Here is a 22,636-nt window from a genome sequence, read left to right as displayed (position 1 = left end):
TTGCTAGGGAAAAATATGACAGAGAATTTTGTTGCTAAGGATAAGGTGTACTGCGCATGCCCATCTTGACATTTCTGCTAATCTTGACGTGGAGTAGTCAGTGTTTATATTGGGGGATTTTAAGCAAATTTTGGGGACTTTTAAACTAATTTTAATAGTAAATAAACACAAAATAGAACGAAATTATGCGAATATTCTATTTTTGCCTGTTTAGCGGAATTCTAGGGATGATTATTTTTACATTTTTAGCCTATTTTAATATATATAATATGAGTAAAAGTTAAATGTGATTTTGCCGACTCTAATTATATGTCCTTAATATATTTGTTTATCATCTTTATTGAATTATTTTACTTGTACCGAAACTTCCCTATAATTCATCATGTCTGTCAGTCTCTCAGTCAGTAACGCAAGAGGAAATGTGATTTATTTTCTCTGCTACTATTTTGAGTAGGATTGACTGTCCGCGATCGTTTTTTATAAGATACCTCAAATGAACATCCGTAATATAAATTTCTTGGTCCATCGGTCTATCGGTTATGCTACAATTAAGAAACATGCATATATAATCTATATTATGTATATTAATCTATAATACAAAGTAGAACTAGCTATGTCTGTCTGTCTATCTCTGTCTGTTTGTTTGTTTGTTTGAATTGTACCGAAGGATCCCGCAAACCCCTAGAGCCTAGGGGCGAAGCCGCCAGTTATATATAAATAATTCGTTATAATGTTGTTGTCTATCAATTTTGAAATTACTTTTTCTTCTATACCTCACTTTGTCCGATTGTTCCCATTCTCATATAACTTTTTTGTGCTACCTATGATTGTTGAATATTTAATCAGATCTTAAGGCTATTTTATATCATTTTAAAGCTATGATTTAATAATTTACAATTATGAAAAACATAAAATGCAACTTTAAAAATAATCATTACTTTGAAAAAAAAGGAGAAATTGGGGCAGAACTATCAAACCTAAGAAAATGTGCAGACGAAAAATGCAATGGTAAGTAACTATATACAGAAATAAAGAGCAAATTTGAAATACTTTTAGTTTTATTACAGTTCACGATAAATTGATGTTGGAATCGAGTATTATATTACATGTAAAGGTAGCTAGCGGCCGGACAAACGGCTGGATTTACATATTGTATTTAATCACCACTGTAAGCAACATATTAAAGAAATCTTAAAAACAATCTGGACGAGTAGCGAGTACTAAATAATGCTCAGATATCATTTAGCGCAAATAAATGCGCGAAAAATATACATTTTTATGCAAGTTTTCTCTGGCCAGACACTCCTTGTGGATTACTGGTCCTTCATTGGCCTTTTTAGGCTAATTCTGGCTCTTGGTTTTCTTATTGATTTAATTTGCAAACGAAACATGTAATTTCAGCAATATGTCCGCTAGCAGCTTTGAATTTAACGGTTTACTTGGAAATGTTTTATTCTAGCAACATTTTACCGTAAACTGTACATTTTATCTTAATATGTAATAAAAATTCAAAGCGCTTTTATCTACAATTTGTAGTTAGGCAATTTAAGCTTCTTGTTAGAGTATAATAAACTTTTTAAAACCATAATATATAAAACCATTAATACTTTTTTAAATACTGAGGTAGATATTTTGGAAATAATATTCGTTTTGTGGTTGGTTGTTTTCTAAGTAATATATTTAAACCTTAAATGATTTGCCAAGTGTCATTTTTTCCTCTAAAATCTTTTAAATTGGGTTTTTACTGTTTATTTGTTGTCTCGTTTTGTTTGGTGATCATTATAGTAATTTTAATCCTAAAGAAATACCTATCATTTTTGTGGTAGAATAGTCTTTGTGTTAAACCTAAAAAACTTACTAACTAACTAAAAAAATCTCTATGTTTACCACGTCATTTTTGGAGAGAATTTACATACTCGGTGTTACTGAATTTTAGCCCCGCTCAGCATTGGCCGCACACTCATCAAGTATCAAGCCAAGGACATGGGCATGTTGTCCTTCGAGCCCAACAGAGAGGTCAAGATTATCTCCAAGGAGGCCGGTTCAAATCCTGATCTTTGGGGCGTTGTCGTAAGTAGATTTTGTAATTTCTTTGATGCATAATTGATCTATAATCAATAATCATGGTATGCCCGTTCGTTGTTTGTTATACGTATTACAGCAATAGATGTGGTGTTTGTACTATAGTATTTTCTTTATCATATCTTAACTAAATCTTTTTTGTTACAAAAAATAGTAAGATTATTATTGCTGCGTTATTTGTATTTGTAGGGGAAGGAAGTGCATAAAAATATCCTCAAATTAAATCCCTAGATTTAAGTGGATCTTACCTAAAAACTAAATAAGTGGGCGAGATCTTAAAGACCAAACACAACAACCTTTTTACATTCTAAAAATAGTTGAATTTTAGATTGATGGAAGACGTGGGTATGTGAACAAGGCCCATGTCCAGGAGCAGCGAGTCATTGTTCCTCCCAAAGATGTCAAACTAGAAATTCCGATTGAGGAATTCTTTTTAAATCCTCAGGTAATTATAATCGCATTTTTGGCCCTTTTGAATTAGAGACATATAGTTTTTCTTACATTCATTAAATTTTTTTAGTGCTTTATCGTTATTTGCATGACCCTTGGAACATATAAAACGATGGTCTCCAAAAATTTTGTCTGTCTGTATGTTACACTTTTTCACTCTAATCTTGGCTATAGTTCACCTCGAAAAATGGTTTTTAGAGTTTTAAAATCGCCTAACCGAGTCTAATCAATCTAGGACTCGGCACACTTCGTCATCCTGTTATTCGTACGTCCGACCGTCTAAGTAAGTTAGGAAAAAACTCGAGTAAAATGTAATCAAGCCTAACAAATCTAGGACACAACGGACGTCCACATCTTCTCATTCGTATGTTCTGACTTGAGAATGATCTGACATCAGCAGAAGTACATTTTTTAACGTCTTTAGTTATAAAGAGTTTGTGCAAGATTTAAACCTTTCCACCATGAATATTTGTAATAGTGAAAATTATTGTTCAGAAATATGAGGAGATGTTAGCACAGCGAGGCCCACCACCACCCATGGGTCAGCAAGGTTCTGGAGGTGGTCCCCCACCACACATGGGGTCGGGCGGAGGCCCCCCTCCCATGGGTCATCAAGGTTCAGGAGGCGGTCCCCCACATATGTCCCACCAAGGATCTGGGGATGGTCCGCCCCCTCCATCCAGCGCCCCCTACCAGTCATCCGAAGTTGGGACGCCTCCTCCCGGACCCCCAACCCCAGTCAAAACACATTTGCCCCAGGGAAATTTAAGGACACATTTGCCCACCTCTGGAAGTCCGAGTAAACCTAAAAATTTTGAGGTAAGTTATCTAGTTATGCCTAGTCGAAAGAGGCTTAAACTTTCCACTTTTTCTGCTTCTTTTGAAAATTATAGACAATAATTTAAGGGTCACCTAGCCTTATATTTACACTTGACACTTTTTTTTATCTTAATATTAAAAACATATTAGGTCCTACAGCTTTATCTGATTTTTTCCCGTATGATAATATATTAAAAGCCGGTTCTGCACTTATGGATATAATTGTCCTTTTTTGAATATTTGAGTATCTATCGGTATTTGGTTCAACAAATATTGATTTATGTACAAAAGTTCGCACAATATAGTACTCTAGTTACGTACTTTATTATTTTAAATTCAATATTCATCTTGTTTTATCTTCTCGTATCATAAGCAATTTCCCTTTTTTATGCATCTTTATGAAATATAGAAATATAATTCCAGTATGGCTTTGAATCCGATTATTATCTGCTGAAATGCAACCGGTTCTCAGTGATACTAAAAATCATGTATAGCAACGTAATACAGCCAATTTTTCACGAATATAAAAAATCATAGAATTAATACCTACCTACCAGTTTTATTATCCCGGGCCTTTAAAGCTTAAGCCCACCTTATTATAATCACTTTATATACTTTTAGGTAGTCTATTAATTTATCGACCTTGAAATTATAGAATTGGTTGTCTCATGGTGTTGATTTGATCCAATAAGTTTTGAAAGAGAAGAGTTAAGAGCCTTCTCCCCCTTTCTTCTTGTTAAACATCTTGAAAAATTATTTCTTTAGGTAGTGGACGGAACCACATTGTACCTGGATCCAGGTATGCCAGCCATCAACGAATCTCCGCCCATGGAAAACATAACCCCGTCAGAAATTCAGCCGACAAGTACTGGTCTGGCCGGTTTAAAACCTACAGCACAGGCATAGACAACTATAGAGTAGTAGCGACTAATAAGAAAACGTTATTATTTGACATTAGGGATTAGTATATAAACGGCCAAGTTATATCCACTACTTTCCTGGCTATTTTTTTTAGTACTGGTGGTACATATTTGGCTAAAAAGTACAATAGCTACACATTGCATAGGTTTAAAAAAACTATTTGTATCTGAATCTATAGTTATCTGTTCATCCAGGTCAACGGTATTGAACCATCCCTTCCAGAAATGCCAGAAATTGAAAGTTCTGTAAGATCTCCAGTTTTTCAGGTTAGCTTTTTAAAACCAGGGAGAAATATTTCATCCCAAGATAAACCATTTTTTCTGTAAAGTTTCCATGGTTAAAAAAAAAGTAATCAGCTTATACCTAGAAAGAAGGAAAACTGAATAACAGCTAGGTATGAAAAACATATATTTTTATATAAATATGATTTATTTCAGAGCAGTACTTATAGGCCGATAAAGATTCTGATTTATAGAGTAGATGTGCATTTTTAAACAAAATCTTAACCATAAAGCTTTCTTTTATCATAGAAATTTGATGGGTATGAAGCAGAAAGATAGACCGACAGACTAAATGAGTTTTAGAGAATATGCTTATAATCAGGGGAATCTTTACAAAAAATCAGCCATCCATTTGAAATAGCAGATAATAAAATTACGTTGTTGACATTAGATATTTGTAATTATTGAGTAGCTTCGCTACGAAAAAAATTACTGTTCCTGTTATGAAATCAATACAGTACAACCAAATATTGAATTTTTGAAATTTTTTCAAAATATTTTTCTTAATATTCAAATATTTTTGGTGAAAAAATATAAAATAAATACATACACAGATAAAAAGTGTTAGATATTTTATGATAAATCATAGTACATTTGTATAAGTTAATATTAATAAAATCTTAAGGACGCACAGACGGACAACATATTACTTCATTCGTGCATATTTTCTGTTATACAAGTGTATTAAAATATTCAAAGATAAAATATACATTATATTTTGTCTTACATGTTTTATTGTAATATAATAACAAGGAAAAGAACATCCAGAAAAGCTGAGCTAAACAAACCAGATTAAGAAATCGAACATGATCAAATACTTACATTTTAAGATTTGATTATAAAGATGCTTTGCTTTTAACATTATACCCAACGGTTCGAAGAATTCTCATTAAAAATTGCAAGTTAATATCAAATAGACATTGTTTTTTTTTTTTAAAAAGCAAAAAAAATTATACTTTAGGAAGGTGCGGACGTATAGCATTACACGTCTTGTACGAGAGCTGCCTGTTTAACATACATATTGATAACAACATGTTTTATTTATGAATAAATATTTGTTTTTTGGGCTAATAATAAATTCTTTATCTGCATATATTATCAATAATATATACATCTGACAATTACAATTATGAATGGTGTTTTTTCTCTCATATTTTTTTTAAACATATCTACCTAAACAATAAACATTATATTAATCGATATATTATTTCTTGGATGTTGCGCCAAATTTTCACATACTCTGATAAAGTAATGCTCGCGGCTGGTTAAAATAACGATACCACCATACAAATATTTTATCCAAACCTGTTTAAACGAACTGACCAATAATATATGATGTCCATGTTAGCAACCTAAATCGACGACAAATTTCCCCCGGTCATAATATCCCCCTATATTCTATCTAAATCCATTTGTATGATCTTTGTCTCTCTCACTCTGTGTTTTTTAACATACCTAAGCATTATATTAAAAGTACTTTTTCTTTCAATGTAGAAGTCGTTAAGTTTAATTAAAAATTTGTAGGAAATAATTTAGCTTTATTGCAGGACTTAGAGGAATCATCACCAAAAAATACAGAAACTGTTCAAATGGGCAACACAGTTGGTGGCCAGAAGCCGACAGAGCCGCAGACGGCCGGACAGCCGGCACCTCTGGATGTCACGGAACCTTTCCAGGGGGAGGTGGTGAAAGAGATGCCCCGCACGGCGACCCCTACAGAACCGGAGGACAATAATCAACCCTCTATGGCAGCTCAAGGCATTTAGATTTGTTAAATATCATCGATAGTAGTAGATTTTCCTGTAATTATAAGCTGGAAAAAAAATCTTTGAAAAGTGTTAGTTGTAAGGCAGTTTTAATTTATTTTCCAGTATGACTTCCAAACCGTTTAATGTCCAGTGGATTTGAACCAGTTCGACCATACTGAAAACTCGTGTATCATATGAAATTATAGCAAGTTTTCTACGAATATTAAAATAAAAATTATAATATTAATAACAATACCAGTTTTGTCTTAAATTTTTCATTTTAATATCCGCGGAAAGCTGTCTATAATACGATGCGATAATTCCAGTATTAATTTTGTCCTGGAATACTTTATCAAAATTGTTACTTTTAAACTAGATAGTACTGGACTCATTTTTTTGTAATAAGTGATTTTTTTGGTTAAATTAAGTTTGCTAGAATTAAAAATAATTTGAATTCATTATAAAAGTATGATGTAAATTTTGCTTTAATTTGTAATATCTAAAAATTCATTTCACATCATAACGATGACTTAAAATAAAGAGGGCGTCTTTAACATGTGATTACACAGTGTGTTAAAAACATGTTTTCTTAATACCTATGCAAAAAATCAAAATGGGAACTTTCCAAATTTATTATTTTCTAAACACAAAGAAAATTAAAAGATAGGTATCATAAGTGATATACCTACCTAAGTTTGTTGTATCGAGAACTTTACTTCCCTAACCAGTAACTTTGCAATGAGAAAGTGCATTGTAAATGTTCTAAAGACGGGGATAGTGCAAATGAAGAAAAACTTGTGACAATATTTGATCCAATAGCTTAAACTATGAGACAAACGTATAATTTTCTTATGGATATCATAGAACAATAGGCACAATATAAATATTTTCTACAATTTTTATGTTCAAAATTCTGCTTTTGATAGCTTGTATTTATAAGCAATTGTTTTGCTTTTTTCTTAGATCCTGTTCTTTGCTTTTTTAAAGCATAGTCCCCAAAGTTTTTAAGCCAACGAATAAGAAAACATTATTATAAAACTTTAGAGACTAGTGTAATAAACAGCCCACTGTCCCGTCCCTCCCTGAGTCAAAATAGTTTCTTTTCTGAAAACCTACTCCTGTTTAAGAATAAAATATGTAGTTATATGTTTATGATTAAAAGAATGCATTAATTAAAGGTTTTTTTACATGTTACCTAATACTATGTAATTTTTTTAAAATAGGTACATATCTAAATTCACTACGACTTTTTTACAGTTACATTTATCTACTTTTTGTTACAATGCAATAATAATAACATATCTAACTATCCAATTTTTCTGTAAGAAATATTTTATCTGAAATTAAACTTTTTCGACAGTTAAAAAAAGCTTTTTCTTTAATAAAATATTTTAAATCTAAATAAACTACAGTAAATGTACCTCAAGAAGGACTGGAAGCATCAGCAACAGTAAATATGAACAAGGAGAATGGTGGTCTCAATCCAGAGCCAATAGTAGCAAGTGCCGTCACAGAGCCACCTTTTGATGACAGTATTGATGATCATGAGGGATGGATCTATTTATTTTGAATTAGATGATTGTGGGGGATAGGAGGGTTAAAAAAAACTCAATAGGTACCCTTTAAGAATTAAAAAAGAAGTTCGTTCAAATTATTTTGGATCACGGAAAGAAAACGAATTAGCGGGTTTTGTCATAATTTCAAAGTAGCTTTATTCCTATTTCTAACCCCTGCGGGGCCTATTTCCTAACCCCTGTGGGGCAATCATTAACATTTACTGAACCAAAAATAACTTTCAAACGCTACTGTGAAAATACGACGAAACCTGCTACTTCATTTTTTTTTTTTTTAAACTATTTGATCAAATGATTAAGATAAATTTTACTTCATTTAAAAAACAAAAGGGAAATAATTGATGGTCCATTTTGTATCTTAATTGTTAAAGGTATTTAAACATTTTTTAAAAAGTTTTCATTACTTCAATATGAATTTTTAAGAATAGTTTTTAGCTCAGACTGTAGGTTAGTCAGAATTTCTTACATTATTTGTCTTGTTTTCACCATGTCAAAGAATTGTCCATTTCAAAAATAAAATGGATCCTAAAATTAATCAGGATGAGAAAGAAACAGAGGAAGAAGTGGCTGATTATGACAGCTATGATGATTACGATGATGAATTCAGTGCTACTCTCAAAGATCTTGATAACATCCTTGATTCCAAAGACATTGCAAAAGAAACAGTCCTAACCGAAGAAATAAAAACAACTGACAGTGACATAAAAACTGAAGCTGTAGTTGAAAATATCAATGCAGAACCAACCAAAAAGGAAGAAACTATTGAAAGTTCAAATGTAAATTCTGAAGATGATGTTAAAATCGATGAAAATGTTCCCACATTTGAAGAAAAAGCATCAGAGAATGTCGCACATACAGAGACAATTGATGAAGCATTCAAAGAGAACATATTGAATTCTGCCCATGAAACTATTGATATTCCAAATATTCCAGTTAATGAAGGTCTTAACAATATAGAAGCAAATGTTGTAAATGAAGAAGTAGAAACACCAAATGATAATGTTCAGTTACCAGAAGTTACATTGCCTGATATTCCACCTGTAACTGAAACCCCTGTTTTTGTTGATACTAATGGTGACCTTTCTCTAGAACAACCTGAGCAATTAGCCAACGAAGAAACTGCCACTAAAAATACCATTGAACAAGAGGTCGCTGAAAGTGTCCTAGAAGAACAAACATCAACTGAAAATGCGCCAAAGGAAGAGGATCCCGGATTTTTCAGCGGTTGGTTTGGATCCGGTGCCGGATCTGACAATGAAAATACTGAACAGGAAAATGAACAAAATGTACCTGAAGAAAATCCTGCTGCTGAAACATTGACAGAGCCAGAAAATCTTTCAGATGATATTAATGAAAATCTGAGACTTGTCGGGAATAAAGCTAACATTAATCAAGTAGACACCTTTGCAGACATTCCAGAATTAAATCCACGTGCAGCAGATAATGACGCAGAATCTCTAGGACAAACTCCAGAAATGACCAATGATTTAAATGTAGTAGATATGCCTCAAGGTAGGGTACAGGGATTTGGAATTTATGGGGGTGATTGGTTGGTTCAATTTCTTATTGATTTAAATCTTATATTTTATCTTTCTTTGTTTGATTTAACTATTTGGCTTAAGTGGTGCATGAATTGATTAATTTCAAAAGTTTAATACACAAAAAAATGGTTTTAAGCATTATCTTTTATAAATCTTACTTTTGCAATCGACATTCCATTCGAGTACCTAGCTTTTTTTTTACCTATAAAAGTTATAAAATTGAATTGTAAAACTTCTAAATTATATTTGATGTTTACAAATATAAGTGTAAATATCCTAATTCAATTTCATACAACAGTCTAAATTAAAATTACATAAACATATTTTGTTAAATTGCTTTTACGTCAGATTTAATATTTTCAATTAAAGGTAGGAAATAGATATCTGATTTGGAATATATTTCATGGGGATATGTTTAATTTGGAATATTAGGTATTTAAATTATTTACCTATTGAATATTTTGTACTAAAATGTGAAAAAGTTGAAAGGACGAAAAGGATTTATTGTTGGGTAGAATTCTGTTGAAAAATTCATTGATTAGCTAAAATATGTTAATTTGTAGAATTTTGTACTTAAAAATTTTTTAGAACTACTCTACCTAGTTAATTTTCTAAAAAATTTACACACTAATCCTGGCTTAAAGACAACATAAAAATGTATTTTAAAAAGCAATAGGTAGTTTAATTATCTTAACTTACCAATATAAATTTCGTTCTCGAAGGGTTATATCTTTGCATGATATTATTGAAATTATCTCAAGACTCAATACTAATCCCATTACTTAATTAATCTTTCCCATTATTTATTATTGATAATTAATAGGGGGGGGGGGGGGGGAAGTTCTGACACTTTTGCGTAAACAGTGATTATAGGCTTTGTCTTTGGAGATAATGGATAGGTTATTTGGCAAAAAAGTTTCCTTTTGGGATGTAGTTTTCCTATTTTTAAAAAAATTTTGGATTCGGCCTCCAGGTTCCGGTACTCCAGGCCTCCAGGTGGATTCTGGACAGGTAAAAAAAAAAATTCAAGATAGAACAAAACTTATTTAACAAAAGTTGGTACTTTATGGATGGTATGAACTAATTTGAAGAAATTTTTGAAATCGGGCTCCAGGTTCAGGTGCTGCAGGCCTCCAGGTGGATCCTGGACAGGTAAAAATTGAAAATTTTTACTTTAAAAGTTAGAACAAAACTTATTTAACAAAAGTGGCTTCTTTATAGATGGTATTAACTAATCTGAAGAAAATTTTGAAATCGGGCTCCAGGTTCAGGTGCTGCAGGCCTCCAGGTGGATCCTGGACAGGTAAAAATTGAAAATTTTTACTTTAAAAGTTAGAACAAAACTTATTTAACATAAGTAACTTCTTTATGGATGGTATGAACTAATCTGAAGAAAATTTTGAAATCGGGCTCCAGGTTCAGGTGCTGCAGGCCTCCAGGTGGATCCTGGACAGGTAAAAATTGAAAATTTTTACTTTAAAAGTTAGAACAAAACTTATTTAACAAAAGTTGCTACTTCATGGATGGTATGATCTAATTTGAAGAAATTTTTGAAATCGGGCTCCAGGTTCTGGTACTGCAGGCCTCCAGGTGGATCCTGGACAGGTAAAAATTGAAAATTTTTAATTTAAAAGTTAGAACAAAACTATTTAACAAAAGTGGCTTCTTTATAGATGGTATTAACTAATTTGAAGAAAATTTTGAAATCGGGCTCCAGGTTCAGGTGCTGCAGGCCTCCAGGTGGATCCTGGACAGGTAAAAATTGAAAATTTTTACTTTAAAAGTTAGAACAAAACTTATTTAACAAAAGTGGCTTCTTTATAGATGGTAGGAAGTAAATTTGAAGAAAATTTTGAAATCGGGCTCCAGGTTCAGGTGCTGCAGGCCTCCAGGTGGATCCTGGACAGGTAAAAATTAAAAATTTTTACTTTAAAAGTTAAAACAAAACTTATTTGACAAAAGTGGCTTCTTTAAAGATGGTAGGAAGTAATTTGAAGAAAATTTTGAAATCGGGCTCCAGGTTCAGGTACTGCAGGCCTCCAGGTGGATCCTGGACAGGTAAAAACTGAAAAATTTTTCTATTAAAGTTAGAACAAAACTTACCTATTTATCAAAAGTTGATACTTTATGGATGGTATTAACTAATTTAAAGAAAATTTTAAAATCGGGCTCCAGGTTCAGGGACAAAATTTTCTTCAAATTAGTTAATACCATCCATAAAGTATCAACTTTTGTAAAATAAGTTTTGATCTAACTTTTAAAGTGAAAAAATTCAATTTTTACATGTCCAGGATCTACCTGGTGGCCTGCAGTACCTGAACCTGGAGCCCAATTTCAAATTTTTCTTTAAAGTATTTAATACCATCCATAAAGTATCAACTTTTGTTCAATAAGTTTTGTTCTAACTTTAATAGAAAAAAATTTCAGTTTTTACCTGTCCAGGATCCACCTGGAGGCCTGCAGTACCTGGACCTGGAGCCCGATTTCAAAATTTTCTTCAAATTACTTCCTACCATCCATAAAGAAGCCACTTTTGTTAAATAAGTTTTGTTCTAACTTTTAAAGTAAAGAATTTCAATTTTTACCTGTCCAGGATCTACCTGGAGGCCTGCAGTACCTGAACCTGGAGCCCGATTTCAAAATTTTCTTGAAAATAGTTCATACCATCTAGAAAGAAGCCACTTTTGTTAAATAAGTTTTGTTCTAACTTTTAAAGTAAAAAATTACTGTTTATCTGTCCAGGATCCACCTGGAGGCCTGCAGTATCTGAACCTGGAGCTCGATTTCAAAATTTTCTTCAGATTAGTTAATACCATCTATAAAGAAGCCACTTTTGTTAAATAAGTTTTGTTTTAACTTTTAAAGTAAAATTTTTTAACTTTTACCTGTCCAGGATCCACCTGGAGGCCTGCAGCACCTGAACCTGGAGCCCGATATCAAAATTTTCGGATCATGGAAAGAAAACAAAGTCATTCCTAATTAGGACAGAAGTCACTGGAAATTGGTCTAAGGAAGGCTACCTATGTCCTTCATCTAACAAAATCTAACTTAAGGGAGGTGACTTATGTCCTTTGTCTTAACAAATTCTTACATTAGGAAGGCTGCTTATGTCCTTCATCTTGCAAAACATAGCTTCTCTTTCCTTCACATAGCAAAACCTCACAAAACATAGCATTTTTGTCCTTTACATAGCAAATTCTTGCAAAACATAGCAAATTCTTGCAAAACATAGCAAATTCTTGCAAAACATAGCAAATTCTTGCAAAACATAGCAAATTCTTGCAAAACATAGCAAATTCTTGGAAAACTTAGCTTTTTTGTCCTTCACATAGCAAATTCTTGCAAAACATAGCAAATTCTTACAAAACATAGCAAATTCTTGGAAAACTTAGCTTTTTTGTCCTTCACATAGCAAATTCTTGCAAAACATAGCAAATTCTTGCAAAACTTAGCTTTTCTGTCCTTCACATAGCAAATTCTTGCAAAACATAGCAAATTCTTGCAAAACATAGCAAATTCTTGGTAAACTTAGCTTTTCTGTCCTTCACATAGCAAATTCTTGCAAAACATAGCAAATTCTTGCAAAACATAGCAAATTCTTTCAAAACATAGCAAATTCTTGCAAAACATAGCAAATTCTTGCAAAACATAGCAAATTCTTGCAAAACATAGCAAATTCTTGCAAAACATAGCAAATTCTTGCAAAACATAGCAAATTATTGGAAAACTTAGCTTTTTTGTCCTTCACATAGCAAATTCTTGCAAAACATAGCAAATTCTTGCAAAACATAGCAAATTCTTGCAAAACATAGCAAATTCTTGCAAAACATAGCAAATTCTTGCAAAACATAGCAAATTCTTGCAAAACATAGCAAATTATTGGAAAACTTAGCTTTTTTGTCCTTCACATAGCAAATTCTTGCAAAACATAGCATTTATGTCCTTTACATAGCTAAATCTTTCAAAATGCAGCTTTTCTGTCCTAAACATAGCTAAATGTTGCAAAATGTAGCATATTCTTGCTATTTAGACCACCCATTCCTGGGATCTTAAGCTTCAGACAGGAAAACCTTTCTGTTTGGTTATTGAATTGATAGGATTTCAGAACAATGATATTAATTTTGATGTTTTATAACTCTGAATTTTTTCATCCATTTAAAATAGCCAGCTTTTTGTTAATAAATGTGAAAACTAAAAATGCTTTTAAATTTAATGATCAACTAACTGCTATGCTGTAGACATATTAATGGAAAGAGGGGAAAGTCTCCCCACCCTAATTTTTATTTCATTTTTCTAGGGCAATTTCTCTTAAGAATGTGGTAGTACTCTTCCCCCAAATAGCTTTAAACCTTTATTGGTCTCATACGAAGATAAATTGTAAAAGAACCATACAATTACTATAATAGCATAGTAAAAAAATATATTTTTTTAAAAGGTAGCTTTTTTTAATAAAGAAATAAGTAAAAAAAACCTGTTTGGCTAGGTGGCTAGTTGGGCGTTTACGGCATGGGTCGGAACACACACAAAGACCATAGACTATGTATGCTTAGATTTGTAAGAATTTTGATTTATTGTTGCCTGTTGGTGTTTTATTTTAAACTATCGGCTACGCTCCTAGAGGTCTCCTGGGGTACTTGAGGTGGATGTGGTTTGGATTTAACCCTTCCATTTTTATATTATTTTTAAAATGAAAAAGTAAAAAACAAATTACTCCTCCCCCATTTTTCATTCGATTTTTAAAGGGTTATTTTTTCAAGGAACGGTTTATCTTAGGAGGACGGTGGTACCCTTCCCTAGAATAGCAATAAACCTACCCATGTCCTGTGACACTATGAAAGTGAACCATATCGGTTCAGCGGTCCCTGATTATTTTTTTTCTTAAAATCTTTTATATTACACTAGCGGCTTCGCCCCTAGCCTCTAGGGGCTTGGGCACCAAGAGGTTTGATCAAACCAAAATTTCGTATTTAAGATTTAAAAAAAGAATGTAAAAAAAAATTTCTTGGGGGGGTAGTCCAGCCCACTATTTTAATTTTAGTTTTAAAAAGAAAAAAAAAATTAGAGGGGTTGGGGATGTCCCACCCCCTAAGAAAATAGTTATAAACCTTCCCGGGACCTATGAGAAGCTACCCTGTAAAGGAGAACCCGATCAGTTCAGCGGTTAGCGAGATCCTTCGCTACAAACAAACAGACGGACATCGTTCTACTTTGTATTATAGATATTCTATATTTATAAATTGTCTTTCATGTTAAACATTTTTGACCCATGCCGTCACATAAAAATCACGCCAAAATCAGGAATTAAAAGGGATAACACAATGGATGATAAATCAATTTACATAATTAATTAAATAAAAAGTCTCCAAAATGTTGAGCCCATAAATGAGAAATTGTTAAGATAAAACTTTGGGTACTGTGTAATAATCCAAGGAGTGAGTGTACATTGAGCTGCTTATTACACTGGTCTCCAAAGTTTTATAGTAACGTTTTCTTATTCGTTGGCTTAATCTTGGGGAAATATAATTGAATTTTTATTGGTTGGTACATTAAAATGAGCGTCTTGTCCATTAACGATTCAACCACTAATCATAACTTATAGAAGGGATAACTTTATGTTTAATCATTGAGGATTTACATCAACTTATTGGCAATTGAATATCATTTTAGATCCCTGTTAATAGTAAACGATTCAACCACTAATTATAACTTACAGAAGGGATGATTTTATGTTTAATCATTGAGGATTTACATCAACTTATCGGCAATTGTCTTATCCCTTTAGATCCCTGTAAATAGTACGTTTTGCGAAATGGACATTATAATACTATATGGGGGGATGACCAATAACAGAGCTATAGAAATGTTAATTTTCGGAATTTTTTACAATTAAATATATATGTTGAAAAGTTATAAGGGATTATAAATTTTCTTAGTATTCATATTAATTAATACCAAAAAAATAAATTAGAATATTTCTTAATTTCAAAACTTTGTGTGATTAGATTTTAGTATTGGTAATTAACCAACCCCAGGTCGTGTTGGGTCAAAAGTCATAAGGATGGCTCAATTTTGGAATTGATAAGCACGCTATCTTATTGACATAGAATTACATAGAAAAGTTGTCGCCAAATTAAGTTGCTAAGTTCTGTATTGATTCACGTTGATATTATAACAGGAGAAAATTTTGGTTGCAATTTCTCTTCGATTTTATTTTGTGGGCCATTTATCCAGTAAGAGAAGAGAGAATAGGTTAAAAGAATTGGGTGGGGGAGATCGTTATTTTAGCCCACTAGAGAGTTCACTTTATTATATAACATGCAAATCTCGTGTAAGATCCAAGTAATAATAAATCCATTGTAATGAATTAAAAATTAAAAAAAAAACTTTGAAAATTGACCCACTCTAATCTTCATAGACCATACTTCGCGACAGCGGACGGCATGATGTGTCAAGTTTTTTCTTCTTATTTTGAAAAGCTAGCTTTTACACAAGAACATATATTTTACTATCCTTATAATAAAAGTAACAGGATCTGTGTCTGTCTATCTGTATGTATATCTTGTTAACTTCTGAACTAATAGGGTTCTGTACTTAGTTTAGCTTCTTATTAGTTCTGGGATATGTTATAGGTATAGGTACCACCCTCCCAGGAGAATTCAACCCTAGTAAAAATTAACCAACCCCCCCAAAAAAAAGGTCTCTAGGGGCAGAGCAGCTAGTAGATCATTAAATTTAAAAGCATTTTTAGTATTCACATTTATTAACAAAAAGCTGGCTATTTTAAATGGATGAAAAAATTCAGAGTTATAAAACATCAAAATTAATATCATTGTTCTGAAATCCTATCAATTCAATAACCAAACAGTAAGGTTTTCTTGTTTGAAGCTTTGAAGATCCCAGGAATGGGTGGTCTAAATAGCAAGAATATGCTACATTTTGCAACATTTAGCTATGTTTAGGACAGAAAAGCTGCATTTTGAAAGATTTAGCTATGTAAAGGACATAAATGCTATGTTTTGCAAGAATTTGCTATGTGAAGGACAAAAAAGCTAAGTTTTCCAATAATTTGCTATGTTTTGCAAGAATTTGCTATGTTTTGCAAGAATTTGCTATGTTTTGTAAGAATTTGCTATGTTTTGCAAGAATTTGCTATGTTTTGCAAGAATTTGCTATGTTTTGCAAGAATTTGCTATGTTTTGCAAGAATTTGCTATGTTTTGCAAGAATTTGCTATGTGAAGGACAGAAAAGCTAAGTTTTGCAAGAATTTGCTATGTTTTGCAAGAATTTGCTATGTTTTGCAAGAATTTGCTATGTTTTGCAAGAATTTGCTATGTTTTGCAAGAATTTGCTATGTTTTGCAAGAAATTGCTATGTTTTGCAAGAATTTGCTATGTTTTGCAAGAATTTGCTATGTTTTGCAAGAATTTGCTAAGTGAAGGACAGAAAAGCTTAGTTTACCAAGAATTTGCTATGTTTTGCAAGAATTTGCTATGTTTTGCAAGAATTTGCTATGTTTTGCAAGAATTTGCTATGTTTTGCAAGAATTTGCTAAGTTTTGCAAGAATTTGCTATGTTTTGCAAGAATTTGCTATGTTTTGCAAGAATTTGCTATGTTTTGCAAGAATTTGCTATGTGAAGGACAGAATAGCTAAGTTTTCCAAGAACTATGTTTTGCAAGAATTTGCTAAGTTTTGCAAGAATTTGCTATGTTTTGCAAGAATTTGCTATGTTTTGCAAGATTTTGCTATGTTTTGCAAGAATTTGCTATGTTTTGCAAGAATTTGCTATGTGAAGGACAGAAAAGCTAAGTTTTGCAATGTTTTGCTATGTGATGGACCAAAAAGCTATTTTATGCAAGATTTTGCTATGTGAAGGACCAAAAAGCTATGTTTTGCAATATTTTGCTATAATAAGGACAGAAAAGCTAAGTTTTGCAATATTTTGCTATGTGATGGACCAAAAACCAATTTTATGCAAGATTTTGCTATGTGAAGGACCAAAAAGCTAGGTTTTGTTAGGTGAAGGGAGGCTACTTATGTCCTCAATCTTGCAAAATCTTTGTTAAGGGAGGCAATTTATGCCCTTCATCTAACAAATTCTCACTTAAGGAAGGCTACTTATGTCCTTCCTAGGAAGGTGACTTCTGTCCTAATTAAGGAATGACTTTGTTTTCTTTCCATGATCCAAATTTTCTTCAGATTAGTTAATACCATCTATAAAGAAGCCACTTTTGTAAAATAAGTTTTGTTCTAACTTTTAAAGTAAAAATTTTCAATTTTTACCTGTCCAGGATCCACCTGGAGGCCTGCAGCACCTGAACCTGGAGCCCGATTTCAAAATTTTCTTCAAATTAGTTCATACCATCCATAAAGAAGCCACTTTTGTTAAATAAGTTTTGTTCTAACTTTTAAAGTAAAAATTTTCAATTTTTACCTGTCCAGGATCCACCTGGAGGCCTGCAGCACCTGAACCTGGAGCCCGATTTCAAAAATTTCTTCAACTTAGTTCATACCATCCATGAAGAAGCCACTTTTGTTAAATAAGTTTTGTTCTAACTTTTAAAGTAAAAATTTTCAATTTTTACCTGTCCAGGATCCACCTGGAGGCCTGCAGCACCTGAACCTGGAGCCCGAATTCAAAATTTTCTTCAAATTAATTCATACCATCCATAAAGAAGCCACTTTTGTTATATAAGTTTTGTTCTAACTTTAAAATTAAAAATTTTCAATTTTTACCTGTCAAGGATCCACCTGGAGGCCTGCAGTACCAGAACCTGGAGCCCGATTTCAAAAATTTCTTCAAATTAGTTCATACCATCCATAAAGTACTAACTTTTGTTAAATAAGTTTTGTTCTATCTTGAATTTTTTTTTTACCTGTCCAGAATCCACCTTGAGGCCTGGAGTTTTTTTAAAATAGGAAAACTACATCCCAAAAGGAAACTTTTTTGCCAAATAACCTATCCATTATCTCCAAAGACAAAGCCTATAATCACTGTTTACGCAAAAGTGTCAGAACTTCCCCCCCCCCCCTTAGTTGATGTGTTCAAAATTGAAATTTGTTATTATTCGGTAATTTGAAAATTCAATTGTGTGATTGTTTTTACATTTAAAAGACAAATATCTTATATATATGCTATGCAAGTACTTTTGTTTCTATGTAGATTATGTGTTTTTAATTGTAGTTTTGGCGCTTTTAAACATAGTAGCGTTGTGAGCACTGATATCCCAAACCTTATTTTGAAATAGATTGAAAACAAAGGGCGGAGAGGTAGTTTACGTTTGTTTATTACTTCAGGTTAGGTTAGGTTATATTGGGTACTTGGTAGAGCCTTAGTGACCCCCCCCCCCCCCCTCTTAATCATTAATTTCACTTTATTTGAAAATAGTAAGTTGTGACTATCAGTGATCAACCGGCAATTTGTGTGATTGCACTGTAGTTTTAGTTTTAGATTTTCAATACATTTTTCTAATTATTTAAAAATATTTATATATCTGATTTTTTTTACCTAATTAGAATTATCATTGGAATATTTTATTTAGATTCAACAACCTTAAATCAGCTGGCACCAGAAGAAGGTTTGGGTTTGCAGGACGGCGGATTTGATCCCTCCAAGTATCCTGTCCCAGAAAATCCATACAAGGAATTGTTGATATTTTACAATTTGCTCACATTCTTTAATTTAATTAAGACTAAAATTCTTATACCTACTTCTTATAATTATTTGCTGCATAAAAAAGGTGACAAGGACTTTGTTGAGAAGAAGCGACTGAATAATAATGTAAAAAATAAAAAAAATAAAAAATATGTAGATAAATAATACCTTCTTGCAAAGGTCAACAAAAAGCTATTTATTTGGACTTTACATCTCATTTTTTTGTCCCTTGTCATATCCCTAAAAATCCCTGGTTATTAAAAATGAAGTTTATTTACATGCGTAATTTATTTTATCACATTTAATGTGAGAATGTTGCTATTATCATATTCAAAATAAATGCTGTAATAAGCTTTAAAATATTTAAACACTAGTCTCTCATTGGACACAAAATGACGTCCAATAAGAAAAAGTAATAAAAATATTGGAAAGAAATTTATTTTATTTCAAAATTAATTCTTGGCATTTTGGAATAAAAAATATAGGGGAAAGAAAATTATTTATTTCAAATTTATTTCTGGTCTTGAAATAATATTCATTATTTTATTTTAATTCGAGTGTCAACCAATAAGAAATAGACATGCTGTTTTAAAAGTTTGGAATAAAAATTATTATTATTTTTGACGCTCTCTTCTTTAAATTTTTCATTATTTCTGTAATTTATTCTAACTATCTTATAAATTTCAAAACATGAGATAAAAAGGAAATAATTTGCTGTACATTATTAAAAAATTTAAAAATTGTAAAAACATGATTTTTAATTTTAAATACAAGAATATTTTTTCCTATATAATATGTTAAATTTAAATACAGGAATAATTTTGTACTGTGGAATTGAAGAAATAAATGCTGTACATTAGAGTGGCTTGATTTTCAATGATTTTCTAATTTTAAATGTGCTACATACACTTTCTGTCTAAACATCATATAAGAGACCAAAAAATGAAAAGAAAATACTTTGAATAATGAGGAGGCTCGTTGATGCATGTAAACTTTTAGAAAGACACTTGTGGGGAGAATTTTTTTTTGGGGGGGGGGCAATTATTTTTCTTTCAAAGTATAGCTTTATGCACTTTCCCAATTTTGTCTTGAAGATTACAATAAGAATAAAAAATCTGTTTTTAAAACTATTGATCCTAGCAAGAAAAATCCATAAATAAATTTAAAAACCAAGAGATTTTACATCTAATTTAAGATTGGATGAATATTTTTAAAACCAATTTGATATTCTTATATTAATCAACAAGACAAATTCAAAAAGATGCATAAAGCAATACTTTGAAAGAAAAAAAGCTTCACCTCCAGAATAAACTTCTAAAATTTTTAATGCATGGAAACACCTTCCCCCCATTTCCCCTCAAGGACAAAATCAATTTTTTATATTTAGGTTTCTTATATGACGTTTAAACTGTAGATGTTGATTACAAATTCAATGTCCAAAATTGATCCACTCTACTGTACATTGTTATAATATAATATTTGATGTGGGTATAAACATTAGACATATGTAGATGGTCAATCTGACCCCATTTTTTTCTTAAAAAGAAACCTTTGTTCACTTTTTGTTGTATATGAAATACAGCCCTATAGGCAACATTATTTGCAACTAAATTTTGCAATGATAGAATTTTTAGAAAGATAACTTTATTATAAGAAATTAAATTATTTATAACTAACTTATTATATGTTGTGTCATACGCTTCACATTATATGATGGAAGAAATATTTTCTTCAAATATTTCACCCAAGGAAAGCTTTAACCTAAGATATTTAACAATTTATAGCTGATACATAATGTAAACAAAATTCCCTTGTGCTGTCTCTAGGTTATCTCTATTGTATAAATGAACGTACAAAAGAGGAGGAGAGAGAGAAGGAAATAGACAGAAAAGTGAGGGAGGGGGAAGAAATATAGAGAAAAATAGACAGAGATATTTATTGTTCACCCTTAGATGATGTAAATTTTTTGATAGAATTTTTTGAATTTAAGAAAAAGATAGAGAATGAGACAAAACCAAGTATCATATTTTATTAATATTGCTTATACAAGAAAGGTCATTCAAAATTATTTCACCAATATTAAGGTCAAGTGACAAAAATTTAAATTTCCACCTACTTCGCCCCCAGAGGGGGCAATAGTAGAAGGAAAATTCAAATTTTGATCACATGACCAAAATTGTTGAAATAATTTTAATATCCTTTCTAGCATTCACAATATTACGAAAATATGATAAATAACTATTATCAACTTTTTAAAAAGGAGGGTGAACAACCCATTATTCCGGATGCAGAAGTACCCACTGAAGCTACAAATGTAAACCTACCACCTGATGATGAGGATCTGAATAGTGTTGTCACTGAGGCTTCGGATTTATTTGACCAAGCTTACACACAACAACCCGATCCTTACACCCAACCAGCTGACCTTAACTGCCAATCAGCTGATTCTTACACTCAGTCAGCTGATCAATATAGCCAATCAGACGATTCTTACACTCAGCCAGCTGATCAATATAGCCAATCAGCTGATTCATATACACAACAACCGGATTCTTACAACCAACAAGCTGAATCTTATCAGCCCGTTGACTCCTATAATCAGCAAGTAGATCCATATAATCAGCCAGCTGATACTTATAGTCAGCCATCTGATACTTATAATCAACCAGCGGATACTTATAATCAGCCAGCTGATCCATATAGTCAGCCCGCCGATCCATACAGCCAGCCTGCCGATCCATACAGCCAGCCCGCTGATCCATTCAGTCAACCCGCCGATCCATACAGTCAGCCTGCTGATACATACAACCAGCAGCAAGGTAAAGTTTTAATAATCCTTTCTTTTTGCCTCACCTAATATTTTTGGGGATATGATGAATGACACCCCCCCCCCCCTCCCTTCCTTCGTTGTCTCTAACCTTTCCATGACCATTGGCTACGCTTCTATGTAAATACTACCTGTTACGACCTAGAGGCCTCTCAGGACACTTGACACTGCTACGATTTCTCTTGTGGGGGAAGGGTACCCTGGTCTTAATTAGTTGTAAATCTTTATCTTTGAACCTATATAAGAAGCTTTACTGTAAAAGATAACCATTTTAATTCAGACAACCACGATATGAAGGATCACAAAGACAGTCCGGTTACTGGATACTTCATGGAATACGTGAGTACTCTTTTATTTCAATTTAGCTTCATTAATACTATATCAGGGTTTGATTCCCGCAGCGTTTCATTTTTTGTAATACCGATTATTTTTTTGATAAAGCTATTTGATTCTACTAGTTGCTTGTGTATGTCAGTCTGTTTGTTTATTATTGCTGTATTTTATTTCTCTGTATTTTTAAAATATATGACTGTCCTAACTTATCTATCGTAACGAAATAAGATGTAAAAACAAGGACGAAACATATGTCCTCAGTTTCGACTTAGCATGGCTTATCTGCTCTCTATTTAATGCTCCATCTATCTCATGGTGGTTTTAAACTATTTAATAGCAACTTATTGGGAAAAATTCCATAAAGTGTTGATTTTCTCAACGGATAGACTAAATAAAAACTAGCTT

At 32.1% G+C, this 22,636-nt stretch overlaps 1 protein-coding gene across 1 annotated transcript in view; it reads left to right on the top strand.

Moving 5' to 3' along the window:
- Window positions 1-69: 69 nt before the first annotated feature.
- The window catches only part of LOC145328260 (uncharacterized), an 83,978-nt gene continuing 61,411 nt past the window's right edge, over window positions 70-22,636 (top strand). The window contains exons 1-13 of the mRNA XM_080171876.1: window positions 70-226; window positions 953-1,008; window positions 1,937-2,070; window positions 2,411-2,527; window positions 3,028-3,351; window positions 4,117-4,251; window positions 4,467-4,538; window positions 6,101-6,311; window positions 7,714-7,851; window positions 8,416-9,387; window positions 18,959-19,061; window positions 21,334-21,890; window positions 22,179-22,237. Coding sequence (XP_080028002.1) covers window positions 186-226; window positions 953-1,008; window positions 1,937-2,070; window positions 2,411-2,527; window positions 3,028-3,351; window positions 4,117-4,251; window positions 4,467-4,538; window positions 6,101-6,311; window positions 7,714-7,851; window positions 8,416-9,387; window positions 18,959-19,061; window positions 21,334-21,890; window positions 22,179-22,237 — 2,919 coding nt within the window. The 5' untranslated portion in view covers window positions 70-185. The remainder of the gene's footprint in view (window positions 227-952; window positions 1,009-1,936; window positions 2,071-2,410; window positions 2,528-3,027; window positions 3,352-4,116; window positions 4,252-4,466; window positions 4,539-6,100; window positions 6,312-7,713; window positions 7,852-8,415; window positions 9,388-18,958; window positions 19,062-21,333; window positions 21,891-22,178; window positions 22,238-22,636) is intronic.

This window comes from Acartia tonsa, chromosome 9, assembly GCF_053477335.1.
Source record: "Acartia tonsa isolate MP-2025a chromosome 9, ASM5347733v1, whole genome shotgun sequence".
Classification (NCBI taxonomy): domain Eukaryota; kingdom Metazoa; phylum Arthropoda; class Copepoda; order Calanoida; family Acartiidae; genus Acartia; species Acartia tonsa.
Note: the sequence above shows the minus strand (reverse complement) of the source record. Positions and strands in the feature narration are given on the sequence as shown.